Source organism: Ciconia boyciana, chromosome 23 (genome assembly GCF_034638445.1).
Source record: "Ciconia boyciana chromosome 23, ASM3463844v1, whole genome shotgun sequence".
In the NCBI taxonomy this organism is placed as follows: domain Eukaryota; kingdom Metazoa; phylum Chordata; class Aves; order Ciconiiformes; family Ciconiidae; genus Ciconia; species Ciconia boyciana.
In genome coordinates this window covers 891,633-913,142 of record NC_132956.1, presented here as the reverse complement: position 1 = coordinate 913,142, position 21,510 = coordinate 891,633, and the positions used below count along the sequence as shown (strand labels likewise).

General features: G+C 64.8%; 2 protein-coding genes across 3 annotated transcripts; one reads left to right on the top strand and one right to left on the bottom strand.

Moving 5' to 3' along the window:
- The first annotated feature begins 9 nt into the window (after window positions 1-9).
- MOV10 (Mov10 RNA helicase) lies at window positions 10-7,357 on the top strand. The gene is made up of 22 exons (XM_072844608.1): window positions 10-239; window positions 1,354-1,450; window positions 1,572-1,705; window positions 1,798-2,036; window positions 2,116-2,356; window positions 2,607-2,729; window positions 2,836-2,989; window positions 3,070-3,224; window positions 3,357-3,533; window positions 3,614-3,761; window positions 3,852-4,013; window positions 4,107-4,210; window positions 4,430-4,527; window positions 4,619-4,738; window positions 4,824-4,926; window positions 5,163-5,286; window positions 5,367-5,558; window positions 5,701-5,775; window positions 5,890-6,015; window positions 6,204-6,292; window positions 6,477-6,598; window positions 6,848-7,357. Exons 1-21 carry the CDS (start codon window positions 106-108, stop codon window positions 6,589-6,591), a joined length of 2,910 nt encoding a protein of 969 aa, XP_072700709.1. The 5' UTR covers window positions 10-105; the 3' UTR covers window positions 6,592-6,598; window positions 6,848-7,357.
- Window positions 7,358-7,730: 373 nt separating this feature from the next.
- Window positions 7,731-18,323, bottom strand: RHOC (ras homolog family member C). 2 transcript variants are annotated; one of them, XM_072844614.1, is made up of 6 exons: window positions 18,210-18,293; window positions 16,748-16,820; window positions 9,628-9,785; window positions 9,227-9,347; window positions 8,779-8,909; window positions 7,731-8,593 (listed from the first exon to the last, which is right to left on the bottom strand). In XM_072844614.1, exons 2-6 carry the CDS (start codon window positions 16,752-16,754, stop codon window positions 8,420-8,422), a joined length of 591 nt encoding a protein of 196 aa, XP_072700715.1. In that variant the 5' UTR covers window positions 16,755-16,820; window positions 18,210-18,293; the 3' UTR covers window positions 7,731-8,419. The 2 variants fall into 2 exon arrangements, with proteins under 2 accessions (XP_072700715.1, XP_072700716.1); XM_072844615.1 differs by lacking the exon at window positions 16,748-16,820 and having other exon boundaries at window positions 18,210-18,323.
- Between the last annotated feature and the right edge of the window lie 3,187 nt (window positions 18,324-21,510).

Genomic DNA, 21,510 nt, shown 5'->3' with positions numbered 1-21,510 from the left:
TTCGTTTCTCCGTGCGGGACCAGCCCTGCCCGGCCCAGCCCGGCCCAGCCCGGCCCACCTCAGCCCGGCTCGGCGCGGCGCGGCACAGCTCGGCTCGGCTCAGCCATGCCGCGGTTCAGCGTGGCGGAGGCCCGGCGGTGCGGGGATCAGTTCGTGCAGTTCCTGCGGGACACGGGCCGGGAGCAGGAGAGCCGGCGGGACGCGCTGCGGAGCATCTACAACCAGGAGTTCCGGGGCAGGTGAGAGCCCTCGGCCAGAGCCGGGCAGCGTCGCCTGGGACGGTCCCCAGCCAGCATCATCCATTCCCCCGGCCACCATCACCGGTCCCGGGCCAGCTTCGCCCGTTCCCCTGGCCAGCATCGCCGGTCCCCAGCCAGCGTTGCTGGGGCACCACGTGGGGTGTCAGCCCGGCTCTGGCCAGGAGCTGGGTGTGAGGGTAGCACTGGGGAGCAGGCGGGGGCTTCGGGGGCTCTGCTTCATCGCCTGCCAGGGTGGGATGGAGGAGCGTGTGCTTTCTGAGCAGTGAGGACCACCTGGACCAATTAAACTCAAATTCAGGGGCTCCGTTCGCTCCAGGCACGGAGAAAACAGAGCAGCATTGCTGGGGCAGCCCGTGTCCCACTGGGCTGCAGATGCAGCGAGAGGCAGAGCTGCCTTTCTGGACACCGCATGCTCCCAAGCCCCTCCATCTCGCCGTGGCCCTGCTGGGATGTTCCCTGGCTGCAGAGACCCACCGGCAGCCACCTGGGCACAGCCGTGGACACCCACTGCCTGCCACACACCCCGCCTCACCCCAGTGACACCAGTCATGCTGGCTTCTGTGCAATGTCGCTGCTGTTAATCATTGGCAAAGCTGGGGTTCAGCCCACCACAGGCTGCGGGACGTGCCCCGGGGTGTGGGAGGAGGTGCCAGCGGAGGCTTTGATGCTGGGAGTGCTGTGGCCCTGCCTCGGAGAAGCCCTCATCTGTGCTGGCTCAGGCCCTGGAGGATGTGGGGACAGGGACGTGTTCCTGCCCCGCTGCCGCCTGCGTGCTGGCAAGGACAGTGACTGCACGGCCAGGCAGTGATGCCGTGGCACAGCTGGAACGGCCGTGGCACAGCTGTGACAGCCGTGCCACAGCATGGAGTTGCTGGAGCATCCTGCAGGGATGTAAGATTTCCATGGGCCAGTGAAAAGCCCCAGTCCTTCTCCCTCTCCCAATGCAGAGGGGAGACACCAGAGTGCCCCTCACCCCAGCCTCAGTGCCCCGCTTCACCCTCCCTTCCCGCTCCCCTCCTCTCAGCTGCCTGTGCCCCTGGCAGCCCAGCCGTGCTCTGGCCCACGCAGAAACCTCTCTCCCTCATCTGTGCAGGACGGATACAAAAATGCCCAATTTCTCCTGCGTCTTGTACGCGCTGAGGCTGAGCCACCGGGCGCAGGTGCACGGGGAGTCGGTGCACTTCAAGAAGGTGAGGGAGGCCCCGGGCTGGGGCAGCGCCGCGGCTCCTGCGCCCACCAGGACTGGCTCCGCGGGAGCCCCCAGCTGCAGCCGGACCCTGGGGCCACGCTGATGCTGGCTGCTCCTTGCAGGAGAAGAGGCGCGTGGTGGTGGCAGACCAGTACCGGAGACCCAGAACGAATGCAGAGGCGTTGGCGTCCGCATCCGCCTCAGGGCAGCAGCCCAGCTCCGATCCACAAATGCCCCAGAGCCGTGCCAAAAAGTGGTACGACCGGCAGCACCCTGCCTACACCTGCTCCGGCACGGCCCCGGGGACCCCGGCCCTGGCTGGGAAGGCCTGACTGTCCCTTCCCGCAGGGCTGAGTTCATCCGCGGGAAGCACGGGGTGGAGATCGTCTCAGAGCACGACCAGGGCAACGGGTACATCCGCTTCCCGGTGGTGCTCGGCGAGACCCGGACGGTCACCATCCTGGTGCAGAACCGCGGGGCAGAGGCCGTGACGCTGCGGCGCTGCCAGCCGCTCCAGCAGTCGCGGGAGCTCTCCTTCACAGACGAGCAAGGGGCGATGCAGGGCCGGTTCCTGCTGCTGCACCCAGGTAGGGCCCCATCCCCTGCCCCATGCCCTGCCCCACCAGAGGAGCCGCAGGACCCAGCCCTCGCCTCTTCGCCTCGCAGGCGGCACGTACCCCATCCAGGTGCAGTGCCTGACCACCTGCAATGGGTACTTCCACGCGGTGGTGGTCTTCGAATTCACCAAGGAGCCTGACGAGCCCTTCAGCATCAGGCGCTCCATCGCTGCTGTCGCTGAGAGCCAGCTGGGCAAGGACCTGGGGCCCTCAGCACCTTTCCAGCCTTACCAGGCCAGCCTCCAGCGCCCTGTCACCGTCGTCACCGAGGACGGCATCCCCCCGGACAGGTACGTGGCGGGGTCACCTGCTGCCATCCTGCACAGAGGGCCCCAGCTTGCTCTCCAGCTGGGACAAGGCTCAGCTCCTTGGGACCCGGCTGTCTGGCACCCCGGGACGGTGCTTCATCCCCGTGCGATGGCTGGTGACGGTGGGGTTGGGGACACCCTGCTTGCTGGGGCCATGAGTGGTTGCAGCCAGGGGCAGGGGGGGGAAGCCCAGCCCTGCAGTCCCTGTGGCACCACTGTCCCCTCTGCCCAGCTCCCTGAAAAACGAACTGGAGAGGGAAATCCCTCTGGGCACCTACCAGTACCCGAAGAGCCTCAAGGACACGATCCTGCTCGGACCCAATGCCAGAGCCAGCTCCAGCTGGGCTGCCATGCGGTGAGTGTCGAGGGGTGGGGACAACGCCGCCCGGCCCTGCACCTCCCACCCACTGCCCCTTGGCCGAGGTGTCCCCGGGGCACGGTGACGTCCCTGCTGCCCGCAGGTCGCTGCTGGAGGCCCCCCTGCAGGCTGGGAACTACCAGCAGAAGTTCCAGCTGCTGTTGCACCTGGAGGAGATCCAGATGGAGGTGGACATCCGGCGCTACGACATGCAGGACGTGCCCATGGTGCAGGACAGAGCGCTGCTGGTCCTCGATGTGCGCAGGGGGAACTGGCGGGGCAGGAAGGGTGCCGGGGCTCCCGGGGTGCCCAGCGTCACGCTGGCCGTTCTGCACAGGTGCCCGGCGTGGCCGAGAACCGCCCGTCCGTGCTGAAGGGGGACCACCTCTTCGCCCACCTGAGCAGCGAACGGGACCGCTCCCCGCTCGTCCAGTACAAGGGCTACGTGCACGGTGTGGAGCTGGAGAAGGTCAGGCTGGGCTTCTCCTCCAAGTGAGTGGTGTCCGGCCCCGGACGGGCTGGCAGGGCCACAGCAGCCCCGCTCGGACGTGCCGAAGGCTGGGCATGGGCTGGGGAGGGCATGGGGGAGCGTCCCCATGCCCTGCTCACACCGCTCCTTCCCAGGCTGCTGAAGAAGTTTGTGAACAACCTGAGGTTCGACGTGACCTTCACCTTCAGCCGGCTGCCGCTGCAGGTCCAGCACCGGGCTGCAGCCCTGGCCATGCAGCGCGGCTTGTCCAGCCTCCTCTTCCCCTCCGCCTCCTGCCACAAGTCCCTCTTCACAGGCACCTTCCAGCCCCGGTGAGTCCCCGTGCCTGCAGGGCGGGAGGGGAGGGGACGGGCGAGGACGGACCCGGCGTGCTCAGCCTCTCCTCCCGCAGGTGGTTCGATCGCAAGCTGCAGGCGAATGAGGAGCAGTGCAGAGCCGTGACGCACATCGTGACGGGGATGTCCCGGCCAGCCCCATACCTCATCTTTGGCCCACCCGGGACTGGCAAGACGGTCACCGTGGTGGAGGCCATCAAGCAGGTGAGCGGCCGGTGCCCAGGTCCAGCCCTGGGCATCGCTGCCCACCCTGGCCCGTGGAGCTCAGTGCCATCGCCCCCTCCTCCCACCTAGGTATGGACGTGCTTCAAGGACGCCCAGATCTTGGCCTGCGCCCCTTCCAACAGTGCTGCAGACCTGCTGTGCCAGCGCCTCATCAAGGACATTGCCCCCCGGTACGTCTACAGGCTCATCGCCAGCTCCAGGAACTACCAGGAGGTGCCTGCCGATATCAGGGTAGGTCCCTGCCCCTCCGTCCCGGCACCCTGTGGCACGTCCGGGCTGGCAGCCCCAGGGAGAGCAGCATCCCACTGAACGCCTGCGTTTCAGCCCTGCTGCAACTGGGACGATAAGCAGAGCTGCTACGTGTACCCGAGCAAGGAGCACCTGGGGCGCTACCGGATCCTCATCACCACGCTGGTGACAGCGGGAAGGTCGGAGGACCTGGGATTGTCCCCACCACCCACGGCGGGTGGACCCAGGGGCTGCCCTGCAGCCAGGCTGTGAGGGCAGCCCCGCTGGGGTGCAGTGGGTAGAGGGTGCGGGGGGCAGCAGGGGGGACCCCTTCTCTGCAGGAGGACGAGGGCGAGGGGAGGAAGGATGGCCAGCCGGGGCAGGGATGCTGAGGCAGCCTCACTCCACCTCTCCCCCAGGCTGGCGTCAGCCAACTTCCCCCCAGGGTTTTTCTCCCACGTCTTCATCGACGAGTGCGGCCAGGCGGTAGAGCCGGAGAGCGTGGTCGCCATCGCGGGTGAGTGGTGCCCGGCTGCCGTCTCGGGGACCAGCGTGTCTGCGTGGCCCAGGGACCCCCCTATCCCCCGCTGAGCTCTCCCTCTGCCCAGGGCTCCTGACCGCCATGGACCAGAAGACCAACCCCAACGGGGGGCAGCTGGTGCTGGCAGGAGACCCCCAGCAGCTGGGCCCCGTCCTGAGGTCGCCGCTGGCCATCGAGCATGGCTTGGGTGAGCGGGGAGAGGGCTGGGAGCGCTGCTGGCGCCCGGGGGCCGAGCAGCCTTGCAGGGAGTCACGGGGTCTCGCTGGGTGCAGGCACCTCGCTGCTGGAGAGGCTGATGCTGCACAACCCCCTGTACAAGAAGTCAAGCGGAGGATACGACCCGCAGTTCGTCACCAAACTGCTCTGGAACTACAGGTGGGGACGGGGCCAGCGTGGGGACGGGTGCAGGAAGGGATGGGGCTGCTCTGCTCTGCTGAGTGCGGCTCAGTGCAGGATCTGTGTGTGCACCCTGGGCTCCGGCTCCCCAGAGCCTCGTAGCGCCCCAGCCCGTGCGGGAGATGGGAGCGCACCCGCTGTCCCGGATGCACGGTGCCCGGGAGGGTGCTGGGGCCGTGCAGCATCCGCACCGGGCACTGTCCTGCCTCCGCCAGGTCCCACGAGGCCATCCTCAGGATCCCCAACGAGCTCTTCTATGACAGCGAGCTGAAGGCCTGCGAGAGCGACGAGCTCGACGTCCGGAGTCTGTATTGCGCCTGGGAGGAGCTTCCCAAAAAAGTGAGGGGGGCAGCAGGGAGGGGACCTGGGGGGAGCCCCCAGCCACAGGCAGAGCAGAGCCCAACGCTCTCCACCCCCAGGGCTTCCCCATCATCTTCCACGGGGTTTGCGGGGAAGACCGGAGAGAGGCCAAGAGCCCCTCATTCTTCAACACGGCTGAGATCGAGGTGCTGGTCCACTACCTCAAGAAGCTGCTGCAGAGCCGGGGCAAGGGGGGCTGCCCCAGCGTCTCGCCCAAGGAGGTCGGCATCATCTCTCCCTACAGGAAGCAGGTGAGGGGCACAGCTCTGCAGGCAGGGGACGGGCAGAGACCTCCCCAGGGGACAGGGGGCACTGGGACAGACGGGCAGCCCCGGGGCTGGCACGCGAGGACAGCTCCGTGGTGGCTGGACCCTGCTGCGTGCCTCCCCCCAGGTGGAGAAGATCCGGAAAGCCATCACCTCCCTGGACCCCGTCCTGCGGAAGCTGCCGGACATCAGCCTGCTGAAGGTACAGCCCTGGGCACGGGGGGGAGAGGAGCCCACCCCACCGTGGGCGGAGGGAGCCCCGCGAGCCCCGGCCCGGGGGTGCTTTCCAGCCCCTCACCTGCTGTCCCCGCTCCAGGTGGGCTCCGTGGAGGAGTTCCAGGGCCAGGAGCGGCGCGTCATCCTCATCTCCACCGTGCGCAGCTGCAGCGAGTACCTCCAGCTCGACCAGACCTTCAAGCTGGGCTTCCTCAAGAACCCCAAGGTACTGTGCTGCCCGGAGCAGGCCCCTCTCCCTCAGCACCCCCCACTCCCCTTTGGTGCCCCGCAGGCAGGCAGAGCTGCTCTGGGTGCTCGGCGCCGCACCAGAGCGTCCTGCACCCGGGTGGGGCTGGGGAGGGGGCCGAGAGGTGCCGCTGCAGGGTAAAGCCCGCGCTCTTCTTCTCTTTTCAGAGGCTCAACGTGGCCATCACCAGGGCCAAGGCTCTGCTGATCGTGGTGGGTAACCCGGCCGTGCTCAGCAAGGACCACCACTGGCAGAGGTGAGCCGCGCCCGGCCCCGCCCGGCCCCCTCCGCAGACGATGCTCGCGCGCGCCTGCCTGCCCCGCCCTGACGCCTGCGGACGGCGCCCGGCCGTGCCCAGTGCTGCGGAGGCAGCGAGGCCACTGCAGGCAGCGAGGCCAGTGCCACCTCCCGCCCACGCCCCCCTCGCTCTGCGCCCGCAGGTTCCTCAGGTACTGCAGGGAGGAGGGCGGCTACACAGGCTACCCCTACGAGGACGAGAGCCCGGCAGAGGATGGCCTCGCCGCCGACCTCCACGCGCTGCACCTCAGCAATTAGCAGCCAGGTAAGCGGGGCTGGGAGCTGCCAGCGGAGCCCTGGCAGGAGCGGCACAGCCAGCCGCGCGGCACCGGCACCGGCACCCTGGGGCAGCAGCGTGGCCGGGGCCGAGCCAGGGCACGGGTTCACGTCTGCGAGGGGCGCTGGGAGGCTTCTCCCGCAGCCAGTGGGAAAGGGCTCAGGACGGGGTCTCGATTAGGGGCTGCCTGTCCCCTCCCGAGTCACGGGCCGGCTCTGCCACGGGGTTTCTCTACAGGAAACCTGCCCGGGAAAGGAGGAGAAGCCCCGTGGAGCTCCAGCAGCCCTCAGCCTGCCCCTGGCCCATGGCAGCCACCTGCCCGCCGCCTGCCCGGTCCCGGGGTGCTCAGTGCACCGTGCATCACCGGGCAACGGCGTCCTGCCGGCCCAGAGCCCCGGCACGGACCGCGGGGCAGACAGCTCCCTCGCAGAGCGGGACCGCGCCAGCGCTGGACTGGGACCGCTCTCCATTTTAAACAGTTTTTGACACGGCTGTGGAAAGCCAATTCTCTGTGACTGGTCTCACCGTTCAATGAGTGGCCTAAGCGAGAGTCCGGCCTCCAAAGAGCATCACTGGGTGCACGGGGGAGCTCAGTGCTGCTGTAGCGGGTGACTGGGGTGCAGGCAGGGGCCAGGCCAGGCGCAGGGCGGTTGGGGTCTCCCGCCAGGCAGCTGCCTGGCCCGACGGCTGGCTCAGCTGCACGGGCACGCTTCACTTTGTTTCCCTGGAATAAACATTTAGAAGAAACAGTGTGTTGATGTCGAGTCCCGGGCCCTGCCACCACAGCTGGGGCTGCCAGAGCAGGGACGGGCTTGCTGCAGCCCTGCTCCGACCTGCTCCAGGACTGTGACAGAGGAGGGATGGCTCCAGCGGTGACCGCAGTGCCCATTGCACCAAGGACTGGGTACGGCTGGGGAGCTCCTGCCCAGCCCTTCCCACGTAAGCTGCTCCCAGGGTCTTACCCAAGTATGTGGTGACGAGCCCTGATGCTGCAAGAGGGGCTGGGCACCGAGCAAGACCCCCACCCTGCAGCACGTGGACCCGGCCCGCAGGCAGCCGCCCGGACCAGCGCAGAGGCACGAAGGACAGCCAGAAGGATGCCACGCAAGCAGAGTAATAATTACTGAAATACCAGTTTGCATTTATTCCCCCAATTACGCAGTTCAGTTTACTGGTGCTAAGTCCATGACCGATGCAGACTCAAAGAAGGCGTTACTGGCAGAGCTGGGCAGAGGCGCTGCACCAGCACGGGTCCCGGGAGCAGAGCGCTTCTGGCAGCGGCCAAGCACGGCTCCCTGGGGAGGCGGCCGAGCCCGGCTCTGCACACAGACGGGGCTGAAAGCTGCCCTGGGCAAGTCTGTATAAAATGCTGGTGTGTGCTGCCCGCATGGCTGAGGGGAGCGGGCAGAGCGCCTGAGGGCCCAGCAGACCCCACGTGCGAGCTGCGGGCAGCAGCACCTCCCGCTTTTGTGGCACCTGCCCGGAGCTGGAGAGGGAGAGCGAACACAGCAGCAATCCCCATGGGAGAGGCGAAACCAGGGAGATCAGTACAAAACGGGGCGACACGGAGAGCTATGCAAACGCCCAGCCCATAGAGAGCAGTGGGGACTGAAGGCACTGGCCCCTCACGGCCCCAGGGTCATGCAGAGACACCCCACGGGCTTGGGTGGCAGCTCTTGTGCGGAGGGTTCGGGGCAGGTACTGGCACCACGAGGTCCCGCTTCGGCCATCTGCCAGCGCTCCCTCCCCGTGCGGCGCAGGGCAGCTGGGTGCCGGCACAGGCAGCTGCCTCCGGGCCCAGCGGGCTGCTCAGAGCAGCGGGCAGCCTCTGCGCTTCTTGTTCTTCCGGACCTGCAGGCCCGCGCGAGTGGCCATCTCGAAGACCTCCCGCACGCCCTCCTTCGTCTTGGCCGAGCACTCGAGGTAGCCGAAGGCGTTGATCCTGTTGGCCATGTCCCTCCCCTCCTCTGGCTTCACCGGCTCCTAGAAAGCATTAAACAGGGGGTTCAGGAGCATCGCCAGAAAACAGCAGCAAAAGCACAGTAACTGCCCTTGGGGCATCCGGCCCTTAGCGCCAGGATCCAGCATGGCAAAGGGGAGCCCCAGCGAGGGGGCATGGGGAGAGGCGAGTCGCTGGCCGAGGCAGCGGGACCCAGGGCTGCCCCCACCTGCTTCATCTTCGCCAGCTCCCGCCGCGTGTGCTCGTCGTTCCGCAGGTCCTTCTTGTTCCCCACCAGGATGATGGGCACGTTGGGGCAGAAATGCTTCACCTCCGGTGTCCACTTCTCGGGGATGTTCTCTGCAACAAGCACGTGTGGACCCCCCTGAGCCGAGGGGCTGCTCCCCCCCCAGCCTCCTCGCAGCCACGGGAACCGGTGCCGGGCTTTTCCCACGGGCAGGGGGAAGTCGCCCCGCAGCATCGTCCTCTCCCACCACCTCCACCAAGGCAGCAAGGTCCCAGCGTTTTCCTGGAGCACACGCAAAGCCAGGAGATGGAGGGGAGGGACTGGCATCCCCCAGAGGGGTGGCACAGGGGCTTCCTGGACCCTGGGGGGTTTAGCAGCAGCACCCAGTCCTGCGGGAGCCCCGGGCCCCCCCTCACTCCCTGGGCCCTACCGAGGCTATCCGGGCTATCGATAGAAAAGCACATGAGGATAACGTCCGTGTCGGGGTATGAGAGGGGCCGCAGCCTGTCGTAGTCCTCCTGTCCCGCCGTGTCCCACAGGGCCAGCTCCACCTGGTAGGGGAGAGGGATGCGGCTCAGCAGCTCGCAGGCAGCCTGGCAGGCCAGGGGCGAGCAGGTTTATCTTCCCCAGTTACAGCTACGGTCTTCCTCAAACTGGGGCAGGTTTGGGGTGACCCAGAAATGCGGGAGCCGCGGGGCGCCCCGAGTGCTGCGGGTGCATCCGAGCCACGCGGACCAACCCACGTGGCAGCACCGGGCGGTGGCACTGCCAGTGCGGGACCGTGGGCGTGAGGGGACAGGAACAGCTCCGGCACCCCGCAACGGTCCTTACCTGCTTCCCGTCTACCTCTATGTCAGCAATGTAGTTCTCGAACACAGTCGGTACGTAGACCTCGGGGAACTGGTCCTTGCTGAAGACAATCAGCAGACATGTCTTTCCACAGGCACCATCTCCCACGATCACCAGCTTCTTCCTGATGGCTGCCATCGCTGCAGGGACAAGAGCGGGTGAGCGGGACAGAGCAGCTGTGGGCAGCCCACGCTCCCGGCCTCTCCTGGCCCCCGCGCCCCAAAGTCTCTCGCACGACTGCCCGGCAGGGTACCAGGCACAGGCACATGCCAGCCTGAGCAGCCAGTGACTGCCAGGACAGAGGCTCCCCGGCCCCCCGCCGGGCACACCTCCAGCTCCCCACACAGCCCACATGGGCACCAGCTCACAGGCACCGCAAGAACCAGCCCGACCGGAACCATTCACATCCATCACCGCAGCCACGGCCAGGAGAACCGTCACACTGATGCCCTGGCAAGTGCCGGTGGCCGCACGCAGGGACCTGGTGCAAGATGATGAACCGCTCTGCCTTACCCACCCCACCGGGCAGCAAGGCTCCTGCCCCGGCCACCCAACCCCTCCCGTGCTGGGCTTTCTTGCTGTGCCACCACCCCAGGCAAAGGGCATTTTTGACAACCTCAGTCGCGCACGCACACTGGTTTCATTTCAGATTATAAACTCTTCAGGGCAGAAACTGTATGCCGGGTTTCACCCGGACACGCTCACCAGCTCCCAAATAATCCGATCAGCAGCTGGAACGCACCAAGCCGAGCTCTCGGAGGTCCAGGCGAGCACAACCTGCGTGCCTGGCACCCGGCGCCGGGCTGGCCCTGTCCCAGCCCGTTTGACAAAGGAGCCTTTGCCACATAACCGCCAAGAGCCAATGCTGGCACCGGCTGCAGGAGAAGCTGCCAGCCATCGCTCAGCAAACAGAGCTGAAATCCCGCAGTAAAGCAGGTTGCTTTCTGCCCCCCAAAAAAAGGATGCAGTCCTGCAAGTACAACTATGCCTTCACATCCCGGAGTTTCAAAAGGAGATTACAGCTGAGCCTAGGAATCGCCCGGGATGATGCCACGAAATGCCTGCCATGGCATCTGAAGGAGGCACAAGAAAATCAGCCGTGGTGGGATCATATCCCTCCCCGACCTCGGGCCCAAAATCTCTTTCCCATTCCCAGCTGCCCAGATGCTTCAGTCCAAAGAGCCCGGCCCACTCCTCAGGCACCCACAGCACATCCCCAGCTCTCTGTCCCGGGCAAGACGCACACTGACAGCGCAGGGTTTAATCCCTGGAAAGGCGCATGCTGCTCTGCAGGCTGGGGGAAATTACGGGCGACCAGAAAACTGCCCACGAAGGCAGGGACGCTCCACGTCCTCCAGCCAGCCCTGCCCCTCTCCAAACCCCCTCTGCCCGGGGGCGGCAGGACTGGAAGGGGCAAGGCTGTGCTTGGAGCCTCGGGGAGGTTCAGCGGGGATAACGGTGCAGGAAGGACGCACGCACCTACACGAACGCACCGCGCTGCATGCGCTGGGAAGGCCCGGCCATTGCAAGCTTTGCGTTTAACCAGGGCACTGACACCAAGCCTTAAGGAGGGCCTGGCGCAGGTCCTCTCCCGGGGCGATCACACCCGCACCCTGCGCCAACAGAAAAGGGAGGAAAAGAGAAAAACCCGAGTAAGGCTGCATCATAATTAGCTGCAAGTGAAGGATTAAGAAAGTAGACTCAGTGGCTGACTTGCATTTCAAAAGCAGCATGAAGAGAGCTCCTCTCATCTGCATACTTAGCAGGTCACCGCTAAGCTCCTGCCTGGAGGAAACCTCCCCAGGGCTGTCACACAAACGCCTGGGAAGTCGTGGGGACCAGCCCAGCTCTCACAAGCTAAGCTGCCCAACCGACCGTGTGGCTGGGGCATAAGAGAGAAAGGTTTCACCCAGATCCGGGACAGACCCCGCCACAGCCCCAGATCTTTGCAGGTTACAAGGACCTTGGCTTACAAGCCGAAGCAGGAATGGTTTGTGGCTGCTAAGTGCTGTGGAGCCATTAATAAAAATAGTAAGCTGGCACTCATAAGGTGAGAAGAGCGAGGACGAAGGGCCCCATCCAGCAGGATCCAGCACTCCTCAACGAGGAGCCTCGGCGTTGAGCACACATCCCAGCGGAGCACCACGTCTATCCAGAGGGCGAGCACATTTGTGCAACACTAAAGTTGAGGAAAAAACCTCACGTGCCCGAAGGGTCCCACTACCAGGGGCTGAGCACGGCGGGGAAACCCTTGGCACGGCTCCTGTCCCCTTTTCCTTGTGCCCTCCCGCTCCCGCCTGTCCCAGCTGGGCCAGGGACGCCCGCAGCCCCACGCGCGGGATCTCCTCCTGAGGAGACACGACGTTTGTATTATGGAGCCAGATAAAAGGGCTGGAGGAGTCTGCCGTCTCCTGCCCACATGAGGAGGGAAAGCTCTCGAGGACAGCGTATCCCTGGGGACACAAGCAACGCATCACCCCTGTTGCAAACCATCCTTCTCGTCCGACCAAAGGCTCGGCCTCTCTCCAGCCATCATCTCCACAGCACAGGAAAAGGAGAGCTCATGGGCAAAAAAGTCTGTTTACTTAGGGAGAAGGTTCCTTTGCCCACAGCAAAACGTGAGCTGCTGCTTTGTGCCTCCGTATCTCAAACGGAGGAAGAAATGTGGTGTGGGACACACCGCTATCTAATCCACAGAACACAGGAGACATATCTGCAGCGCAAGGAACAGCGGATGGCTGGGGAGACAAACACCCGCTCCCAGACAGACAGCAAGACCCGCCCGTGCCCAGGCTGACGGACATTGCACCTAAAACAAAACCAACCAGAGTGGCGGAGCATGGTGCTGCAGCCAGCCCTGCACGGCTGCCCGCTCCCCTCCACCGCTCCCCTGCCTGCACGGCTGCCCGCTCCCCTCTGCCGCTCCCCTGCCTGCACGGCTGCCCGCTCCCCTCCGCCGCTCCCCTGCCTGCACGGCTGCCCGCTCCCCTCCACCGCTCCCCTGCCTGCACGGCTGCCCGCTCCCCTCCGCCGCTCCCCTGCCTGCACGGCTGCCCGCTCCCCTCCGCCGCTCCCCTGCCTGCACGGCTGCCCGCTCCCCTCTGCCGCTCCCCTGCCTGCACGGCTGCCCGCTCCCCTCTGCCGCTCCCCTGCCTGCACGGCTGCCCGCTCCCCTCTGCCGCTCCCCTGCCTGCACGGCTGCCCGCTCCCCTCTGCCGCTCCCCTGCCTGCACACCGTCCCCGCGAGGAGGGCGGCAGCTGCCTGGGCTCTTGCTGCAGAGACAGCCAGGCTGGGGCGGGGTGGGAGGAACCAGAGATGCTCCAAACCAAGAAGAGTCGCTGCACCCAGAGCTCCTTCCCACGGCCTCCGGCATCCACCCTGACCTGGGACGGCTCCGGGCCCCAGCAGCTCCCAAGCCCGGCGTGATGCCGAGCAGTGACTCAGTGGGCAGAGGCACTGTCCCCACCCAAAATCTCAGCACAACTCATTCCATTACTCACGAGAGCGGCCCAGAAATAGCCCATTACTAATCCAGAGCCGGCGTGCAAAGGCGAGCGGGGCGCGGAGGCTGTGAGCACCGTGCTCCTCGGCAGCCGGCTGGGCTGCCCCTGTCCGTGCCCTCGCCCCAAGGGCCAACCGACGCGACGCCGATGCCAGATGCCGGTGGCACTCTGCTCGGGGAGAGGTTAGCTCCTCTGCGGGGGGATGCTCTGACACGCAGCAGGACGAGGCCTGTCCCTGGGACAGGGCTGCCCAATGCAAAGGGCCTTGCGCTGTTCCCAGATCACGAGCGGGTAAAAGAGAGTGGAAAAGGTGGAGACAATTTGAGGAGGATAGCTTTACTACAGCTGCCAGCAGGACAAACGATTAAAAGGACAGAGTCACCCACATCAGACATGGAAATTCAGATTTTAAACTCTGCCGAGCATTAAACACCCCGAGTTACAGCAAAGGGTGCCCAGCCACGTTGGCAATCCAACCCGGCCCGTACAGCAACCACGGTTTTGGGGCACGAGCAGCACTTTGGGTGCCTCCTGCTCACTCACAGAGATACCAAAGGGGAGCGGCAGCTTTGTGCCGGCACCTCCCGCAGAGCGGCACTGCCAAACCCCGCAGGGCTCCCGCGCCCAGCCCTGCGCCCGCTGCTGTGGCACGCTGGGATGACACCGGGACGGCCACAGGTTTAGTCTGCATCACCGCTGCGGGCAGTGCCCGCACTGACGGCACCAGCCTCATCCTGAGCTCCTTCAGCACGCCAAGAAATTGCAAAATGGAACCAAATTGCTCTGCTCTACTTTCCAAGCAGCTATTCTAAAGCCGTCACCATAAAACCAGCCAGGGCTCCAGGACAGCCCTTGCGTTATTGGCCTCTCCCAGCTTCGTGCCTCAAAATGTGAAGTTCCTGCTGAGCAGGAAACAGGGAATTCCTCTGGCAGCAGGATGCGACCATCACCAGTGTCTGCTATGGGATCTCAGGAAATGGCAGAGAAAGATGTTAACGCTTTGAAGAAGGAATCCCACTAGGGACAGAAATCTTGCAACGAACCTCCTTGGCGAGACTCGAGCTCCCGGAGCCAACAGAGGGGTTTTGTTCCAAAGCAGAAATCCCCAAGCGCTGCTGCTGACGGCCCCACCCCGGCCGGACCTGTCACACCACCTATCAGCAAAACCAGCTCAATTTCTGTCCTGCCCGCAGCCCTGGCCGCAGGCACAACCCTGAAGCCTGGGCAGGGCTGGGCTGGCGGGGACCGAGCCGTGCCGGGAGCAGCCGTTTCACGGGGACACTGCCAGCACTGCCTGCGCGGCAGGGACAGCTCCCCACAGCCCCCAGGCCCCGCAGATGTCCCATGGAATAAAACCTCCTCATCCTGAACGAGAGGAGAATGCAGCAAGGAGCAGGGTCAAGCCTCCAGGCAGCGCTCGCGCAGCCCCTGGCATTGCCCCGGTGACGTTCTTGGCCAGAGACGGGAGAACAGACCTGGGGCTCATGTTCCTGCCTTGCCGAGCTGCCACCAAGCATCTCCTCACAGGCTGCCTGTTGATGCTTACGGAATATTTCTCTGCCCCAGCAGCTCTCTGGTCGCTCCCCTCGGACTGGAGGCTCAGGGAACAGCCAGCCCAGTGCATGCAGCCCCGTCACCCCGCAGCCCAGGCACCCGCCTGGGGCCCCCGGCACCGCGACACAACCACAGAAGGAAAACCACCTCTTTGAACAGACCGAGATCTCCCTGGCATTGCTGTCTTCAGCTCTGCTAAACTTTTCAATGGTTTAACAAACAAAAGCATCCAAGTGCTCAGTTGGACTGTTTTGATTTAACTCTTGTTTGGGAAGGAGCTGGGCTAATGCAACACAGAGCGGGCTCGAGGCTAGAACTGCCGCGAGGCATGTAACTGGATTTCAAAAAGCCCCCAAAACACGCCTTCAGCTCAGGCTGTGCAACCTGTAATACAGACAAGACCGAAGGGAGCTCGCAGCATCCAGAGAGCACGAAACACTAGCAGGGAACACAGAAAATGTTTTCTAACCAGTGCAGCCAAGGACAAGCTGTCTCCACTTCTAAACATGGCTGTGTGTGTGCACAGGGCTGCTGCCACCGCCCGAGCACGCCAGCCGAGGGCACCTCGGGACAGGGCCCCGGAGAGCCACCACCGGGCAAACAAGAGCCGCTTTGGACAGCCCCAGGCCACCACCGGCACTGCCAGAGCCCGAGGGGATGGGGGCACGGGGCAGGGGGGGCCTCCCTCCAGACCCCCCAGGAGCAGCTCTCCTCCCGCCCCACCAGCAGGTCACGGCTCCCATCAGCACAAGCAGGGAGCCCCCCAAAAGTGTGTGTCAAGGCAGCAGCTGCCCCCAAATTAAAGTAACGGGAAGGGGGTTGAAGGCGTTTGGGGATAGAATGACAGAGGCACACGGGTCATTTGCGAGCATTGCCAGCAGAAAGCCCTGCAGTGGCGTTTCACAACAGAAACGGTTTTAGCTGGTAGGCCTTGTGGCACAGCTGGAGCAATGAACAGTAAACTTCCAAATTAAAATCTGACAGGTATGCCCATCGAGGGGAATTTAATTTGCCGAGACTTCTAAATCACAGCCAAGGTAGCACAGGACAAGTGTCCTGGTAAGTGTCTCGGGTATCAGAGGGACTCTCGTAGAGAAGCACAAAAGAGTTCCAAAAAGGGCTCGAAGCGAAGAGCAATGCCAAAGGAAAATGCAACGGCCAGGGCAGAAGGCGGGCTCCGAGCTCCCGGGCGGATGGCAGCTTCAGGATGATCAAAGTGGCGCTGGTTTTGGCACAGCAGCACCTGCAATTTGAGGCTCGCGTAGCCCCTGGGCAGGCCAAGCTGTGCCTTTCTGCGTAGCACAGAGACCAGCCTCCAGCCCTCGCTCACGCCAGCAACCATCGCTGACACCCAGAGCGGGACCCACACCCACCAGCAACGCCGGCTCCCGCGGCTCAGAGCCTCCCCGTCCCGCCTGCCACGGCTGCCAAAACCCCCCGGCACTAAGGAAAGTCTGCATTTACCCCCTGGGAAAGCTGCCCGGAGCTCTTTCTTAAGACCTAGACCTGCCATATCCAAATGACGTGTGATCATCAAAAAAGGAGCTCAAACGCAGTGCTTAAATTTTAGATCTTATAAATTTTTTTCTAAAGTTGTGAGCTATACTTTAGGCACGATCAGACAGCCTGGGTTTACAGCACGCTCCAGCGCAGCGGCGAAGGGCAGCTGCCCAGACCCAGACCCGGAGCAGAGCGGCCAGGCTGGCTTGTTTTCATTGCTAAACCCCACAAAAACATCCACAAGCAAAACAGAGAGAAGGCCTTGGACGAGAAGAATTTTAAAGCCTAAACAACGCTTGAACCGCAAGTGCTTGTGCTTTGTGGGAAAACGCTGCCTGCCCTTACCTCCTTTTCCAAAAGACATCATGCCATGTTCTTATTTTACCTCCCGTGGAAGTGACAGCCTTCCCAGACTCACAGCAGTACAAGTGTCTTGCTGAAAGCTTCAAATAACGTGCCACAGTCTCAGCAGATGCCTGTACTTGTGCAATGCCTGCCTGTCGCTGCCCCAGGGCCAATCAATATTTGCTAATACGTTCCTTACTTTTCATGTCAATACGCCTCTCCAGTGTAAACAGCAAGTTAGGAGATGAGCCTGGTTAAATGCTCCCGATAACCTGTTGGAAGACAGTGACTTGGCTTATTTTCCACTTAAGAAAACATTTCCCTGGAGAAGCTGTAGCTGTCAGGAACACGGATTCAATTTAAGGTCCGTAAAATCCCACACAGCCTTTAGCTATACCACTTGTCGCTGAGGAGGAGCTAAACATAAACTGAAACTGCGTGGACACCAAAAAGCACTTGGAAAAATGAAAATAAAATGCAACTGGTCTCAGTGAAATGCAGACACCAAAGCCACTACCTCCCGTCTCCAGTTTCACACCCTGAACACTTTGCTGGGGATGTGGCCGTGCCACTGCCCGGCCCGGGCGGCTCAGCCGGGCCCCAGCACCCAGCCCACCCCGGCACGGTGCGCCCCGCGAAGCAGCCCGGGGACCGCGCTGCCCTTTTCACGGGGTGTCGAGCGGCTGAGGCTGGATTTAGGGGTTTGGCGGCCACTGGGAGGACTTGGCTGCCAGATTGTTAGTGCTGGAAAGGGCCGCGCAGTCATGGTTTTGGAATGCTCCCTTGCTCCTAAGACATTACACAATTATTTCTCCTCCCCCGCAAGCCCCCCTAATATAAATGTTTAAAAATGAGCTCAGCAGTAAGCAAAGGGAACTTTTTTCCTTTTTCTGAAGAAAACACGCTCTGTGGCTGCTCTGCGACCAAGGCCACACGCGGGGACGCAGCCGGAGCGGGGGGACATAAGGAGGGATGGCGGGATGGTGCAGCAGCCCCCAGGCTCTCACCCCAGCCCGGCCCGGGTCAGTCACCGGCTGGGGGGCGGTGGGGAGCCCCGTCCAGGCGGTACCCGCGGGTTGGGACCCACAGCCCAGGGCCACCCTTGAGGAACAACCCCTGGCAGCCGAACCGCCACTGACCCATCCCTGCCCCCAGCCCAGGGACCCCCACCCTGGCCCAGGCACACCCATCCCGTCCCATCCCGCTGCGCCCCACCCAGCCCGGCCGGGGCATCCACCCCCATGCCCTGGCAGTGCCCCGGACCCCACCCCAGCACTGACCCCAGACCCCACCAGTAACCCCACACCCCAGTTCCCCCAGACCCCAGCACTGACCCCGGCCCCCCGCTGCCCCCCACCCCAGCACTGACCCCAGACCCCACCAGTAACCCCACACCCCAGTTCCCCCAGACCCCAGCACTGACCCCGGCCCCCGCTGCCCCCACCCCAGCACTGACTCCACATCCCACCAGTAACCCCACACCCCAGTTCCCCAGACCCCACCATAACCCCACACCCCACCAGTTCCCCAGACCCCACCAGTAACCCCACACCCCACCGGTTCCCCAAACCCCAGCACTGACCCCACAGCCCCCAGTCCCCCGCCCTCAGCTCCCCCGGCCCCCGCACCCCGAGCGCTGCCCAGCCCAGCCCAGCCCGCACCTCTCTCCGCCGCTGCCCCGCTCCCGCTCCCGGTCCCGCTCCCAGCTCCAGCCCCGGCTCCGCAGCGCGGCTCGGGCGGCACCGCCCCGTCCGGGGGCCGCCCGCGGAGGGCGGGGCGGGAGCGCGCCGAGCCGAGCCGAGCCGAGCCGAGCCGAGCCGAGCCGAGCCGAGCCGCGGGCGGTGCCGGGCCGAGCCCCTTCCCCGCGCAGCCCCCGTCCGGCTCCGGGGTCACCCGGGCCCTGCGGCTGCTTCGCCGCGGGCGCCATCCCCGGGTTGGTGCCGGGCCGCGGGGCACGGCCCCGGGTGGCCCGGCCGGGCGGGGGCGGGGGTGCCCGCAGCCTCAGCCTCAGCCAGCCTGGGCTCCCCGGGGAGTTTTCTCCCGTTTCAGGTGACTGACGGCAGGCAGGGAGAGGGGCGATCCCGGCGCCGCCGGGAAGGGCTGAGCTGCTGCTCCCAAACCCCCCTTCCAGGACCAACGGCAAAGACCACGCGTGCTTTGCCCCCTCGCCAGGAATCCGCCACCACCGGAGCAGCTCTCGAGGAGCCGCCTTTCCCCCCGTGAGCGTTATCTGTGGCAGCGCCAAGAGCCACAGCTAGCGAGGGGCAAGCTCTGCCAGGGAAGGCAGATCCCAGCAGAGGCAGCGGGGGCCAGCAGCCGAACCCCATCGCTCCCCCCCTGCATCCCCCCTGCATCCCGCCTGCATCCCCCTGCATCCCGCCTGCATCCCCCCTGCATCCCCCCTGCATCCCCCCTGCATCTCCCTGCATCCCCCTGCATCCCCCCTGCATCCCCCTGCATCCCTCCTGCATCCCCCTGCATCCCCCTGCATCCCTCCTGCATCCCGCCTGCATCCCGCCTGCATCCCCCCTGCATCCCGCCTGCATCCCCCTGCATCCCCCTGCATCCCCCTGCATCCCCCTGCATCCCCCCTGCATCCCCCTGCATCCTCCTGCATCCCCCTGCATCCCCCTGCATCCCTCCTGCATCCCGCCTGCATCCCGCCTGCATTCCCCTGCATCCCCCCTGCATCCCCCCTTCATCCCCCCTGCATCCCGCCTGCATCCCCCTGCATCCCGCCTGCATCCCCTGCATCCCCCTGCATCCCTCCTGCATCCCCCTGCATCCCCCCTTCATCCCCCTGCATCCCGCCTGCATCCCGCCTGCATCCCCTGCATCCCCCCTGCATCCCCCCTGCATCCCCCTGCATCCCCCCTGCATCCCCCCTGCATCCCTCCTGCATCCCCCTGCATCCCCCTGCATCCCCTGCATCCCCCTGCATCCCCCCTGCATCCCCCCTGCATCCCCCTGCATCCCGCCTGCATCCCCCTGCATCCCCCTGCATCCCCCTGCATCCCCCTGCATCCCTCCTGCATCCCGCCTGCATCCCCCTGCATCCCGCCTGCATCCCCCTTCATCCCCCTGCATCCCGCCTGCATCCCGCCTGCATCCCGCCTGCATCCCCCTGCATCCCCCTGCATCCCCCTGCATCCCCCTGCATCCCCCTGCATCCCCCTGCATCCCCCCTGCATCCCCCTGCATCCCCCTGCATCCCCCTGCATCCCCCTGCATCCCTCCTGCATCCCGCCTGCATCCCGCCTGCATCCCGCCTGCATTCGCCTGCATCCCCCCTGCATCCCCCCTTCATCCCCCCTGCATCCCGCCTGCATCCCCCTGCATCCCTCCTGCATCCCTCCTGCATCCCTCCTGCATCCCCCCTGCATCCCCCTTCATCCCCCTGCATCCCGCCTGCATCCCCTGCATCCCGCCTGCATCCCGCCTGCATTCCCCTGCATCCCCCTTCATCCCCCTGCATCCCGCCTGCATCCCGCCTGCATCCCCCTGCATCCCCCTGCATCCCCCTGCATCCCCCTGCATCCCCCTGCATCCCCCTGCATCCCCCCTGCATCCCCCTGCATCCCCCTGCATCCCCCTGCATCCCCCCTGCATCTCCCTTGCGCTGCCCACTCGGCTGCTCGCTCCTTGGGAAAGTCCCCTTTTCCCACCGTAACAGACACAGGGAGGGGGCGAGGGACATGCCCCGTCCCCAGGATCTCGAGTCCCCTCCGCGGGGGCACGGGCAGAGGGGGGCCGTGATGCATCGGGCCGCGCACCGAGGCGACCCCAGTGCTGCAGGCGGGGGCTCAGGCTCTCCTCGCCTGCAGCAGGCTGTCAGCAAGGGAGACCAGGGTGCTCCTCCCTGCAACACCCCAGCTGCAGGGCTGAGTCCCTGCGGCTCAGCCAGGGAAAGGCAGCCCCAGGGTCCTGGCCCAGACCCAGGCTCATAAACTGCTGCTATTTTAAGGGCTCGGAGACAATTTTTCTTAATTTATCAAGCCCCAGGCCAGGAGCTGGTTCCAAAGGAAATGTTTCCTTAGTATAAAAGGGAACCACAGAGGAAGCTTTAAATGCAGCCTCTGCCTCCTTGCCTTATCCAGCAGCTCCCAGGCAGTGACCTGGAAAAGCAAAGCCAGTTCTCAGCCACCGGCACGAAGAGCACCGCACCAGGGGAACAGGGCTGTGCAAACAAGCGTGGGGGGGAGCTGGGCGTGTGGGGAAAACGTGTGTGAGCATCAGGAGCACCAGGGGTAACGGTGGCAGTCAGGGGACGATGTGACAGCAGGGACCCTTCCAGCGGGCAGCCCACCCTGAGGCAGGGGGTAGCTGCTGCTGGGATGCCTGAGCTCCCAGAGAGGGGTCCTGCCTCTCCAGCACGGGCACATCTCTGGGATTGCAGCCTGCAGAGCTGTGCCTCCATCCACAGCCCACCCCCCTCCCCGAAGGAGGGACCCGACCCCGCGAGTGGGGAAACCATCGGCCTTTCCTCTCCTCCACTCCCCGTCTGCGTCTGGGCGCTGCCTGCGGCAGGGAGGAGCCGGGGGGGGCCCAGGCCGGTGCCTGCTGGTTTTCAATCCTCATCCAAGCCCGATGCAGCGCTCGCCAGCCAGGTCCTGTTTTGGGTTACTGACCCACCCCGCAGCCCCCTCCCTGCGGGCTGGCCATCGCCTGCTCCAGAGTGCCGTGCCCCTGCGCCCACCCCGGGCAAGGCCAGCCAGCAGCCCCCGGGCAGCACCGCACAGAGAGCCGCAGCACCGCAGCAGTTCCTGCTCCCCGTGGGCGCAGGAGGGATGCTCCTCGGGGTCTGGCCGGCGCCAAGGGCAGAGGGACAGCAGCTCACGTGGCTCTGCCTGGGCCCATTTGCTACCAAACCTGCCTACATAAATTAATCAGAGCTAATTGGCTTTTAGGTAAGTCGTCTTTGCAGGAGCTCTGCAAGAAAGACTTTGAAGTGGGATTGCAAGT

Coding starts and splice junctions, on each gene's coding strand:
- RHOC (XM_072844614.1), bottom strand. Junction 8,910..9,226: donor CGATAGCCCGGATAGCCTCG/GTAGGGCCCAGG, acceptor TGCTTGTTGCAG/AGAACATCCCCGAGAAGTGG. Junction 8,594..8,778: donor AGCTGGCGAAGATGAAGCAG/GTGGGGGCAGCC, acceptor AATGCTTTCTAG/GAGCCGGTGAAGCCAGAGGA.
- MOV10 (XM_072844608.1), top strand. CDS start 106: ATGCCGCGGTTCAGCGTGGCGGAGGCCCGGCGGTGCGGGGATCAGTTC. Junction 240..1,353: donor AACCAGGAGTTCCGGGGCAG/GTGAGAGCCCTC, acceptor TCATCTGTGCAG/GACGGATACAAAAATGCCCA. Junction 1,451..1,571: donor AGTCGGTGCACTTCAAGAAG/GTGAGGGAGGCC, acceptor TGCTCCTTGCAG/GAGAAGAGGCGCGTGGTGGT.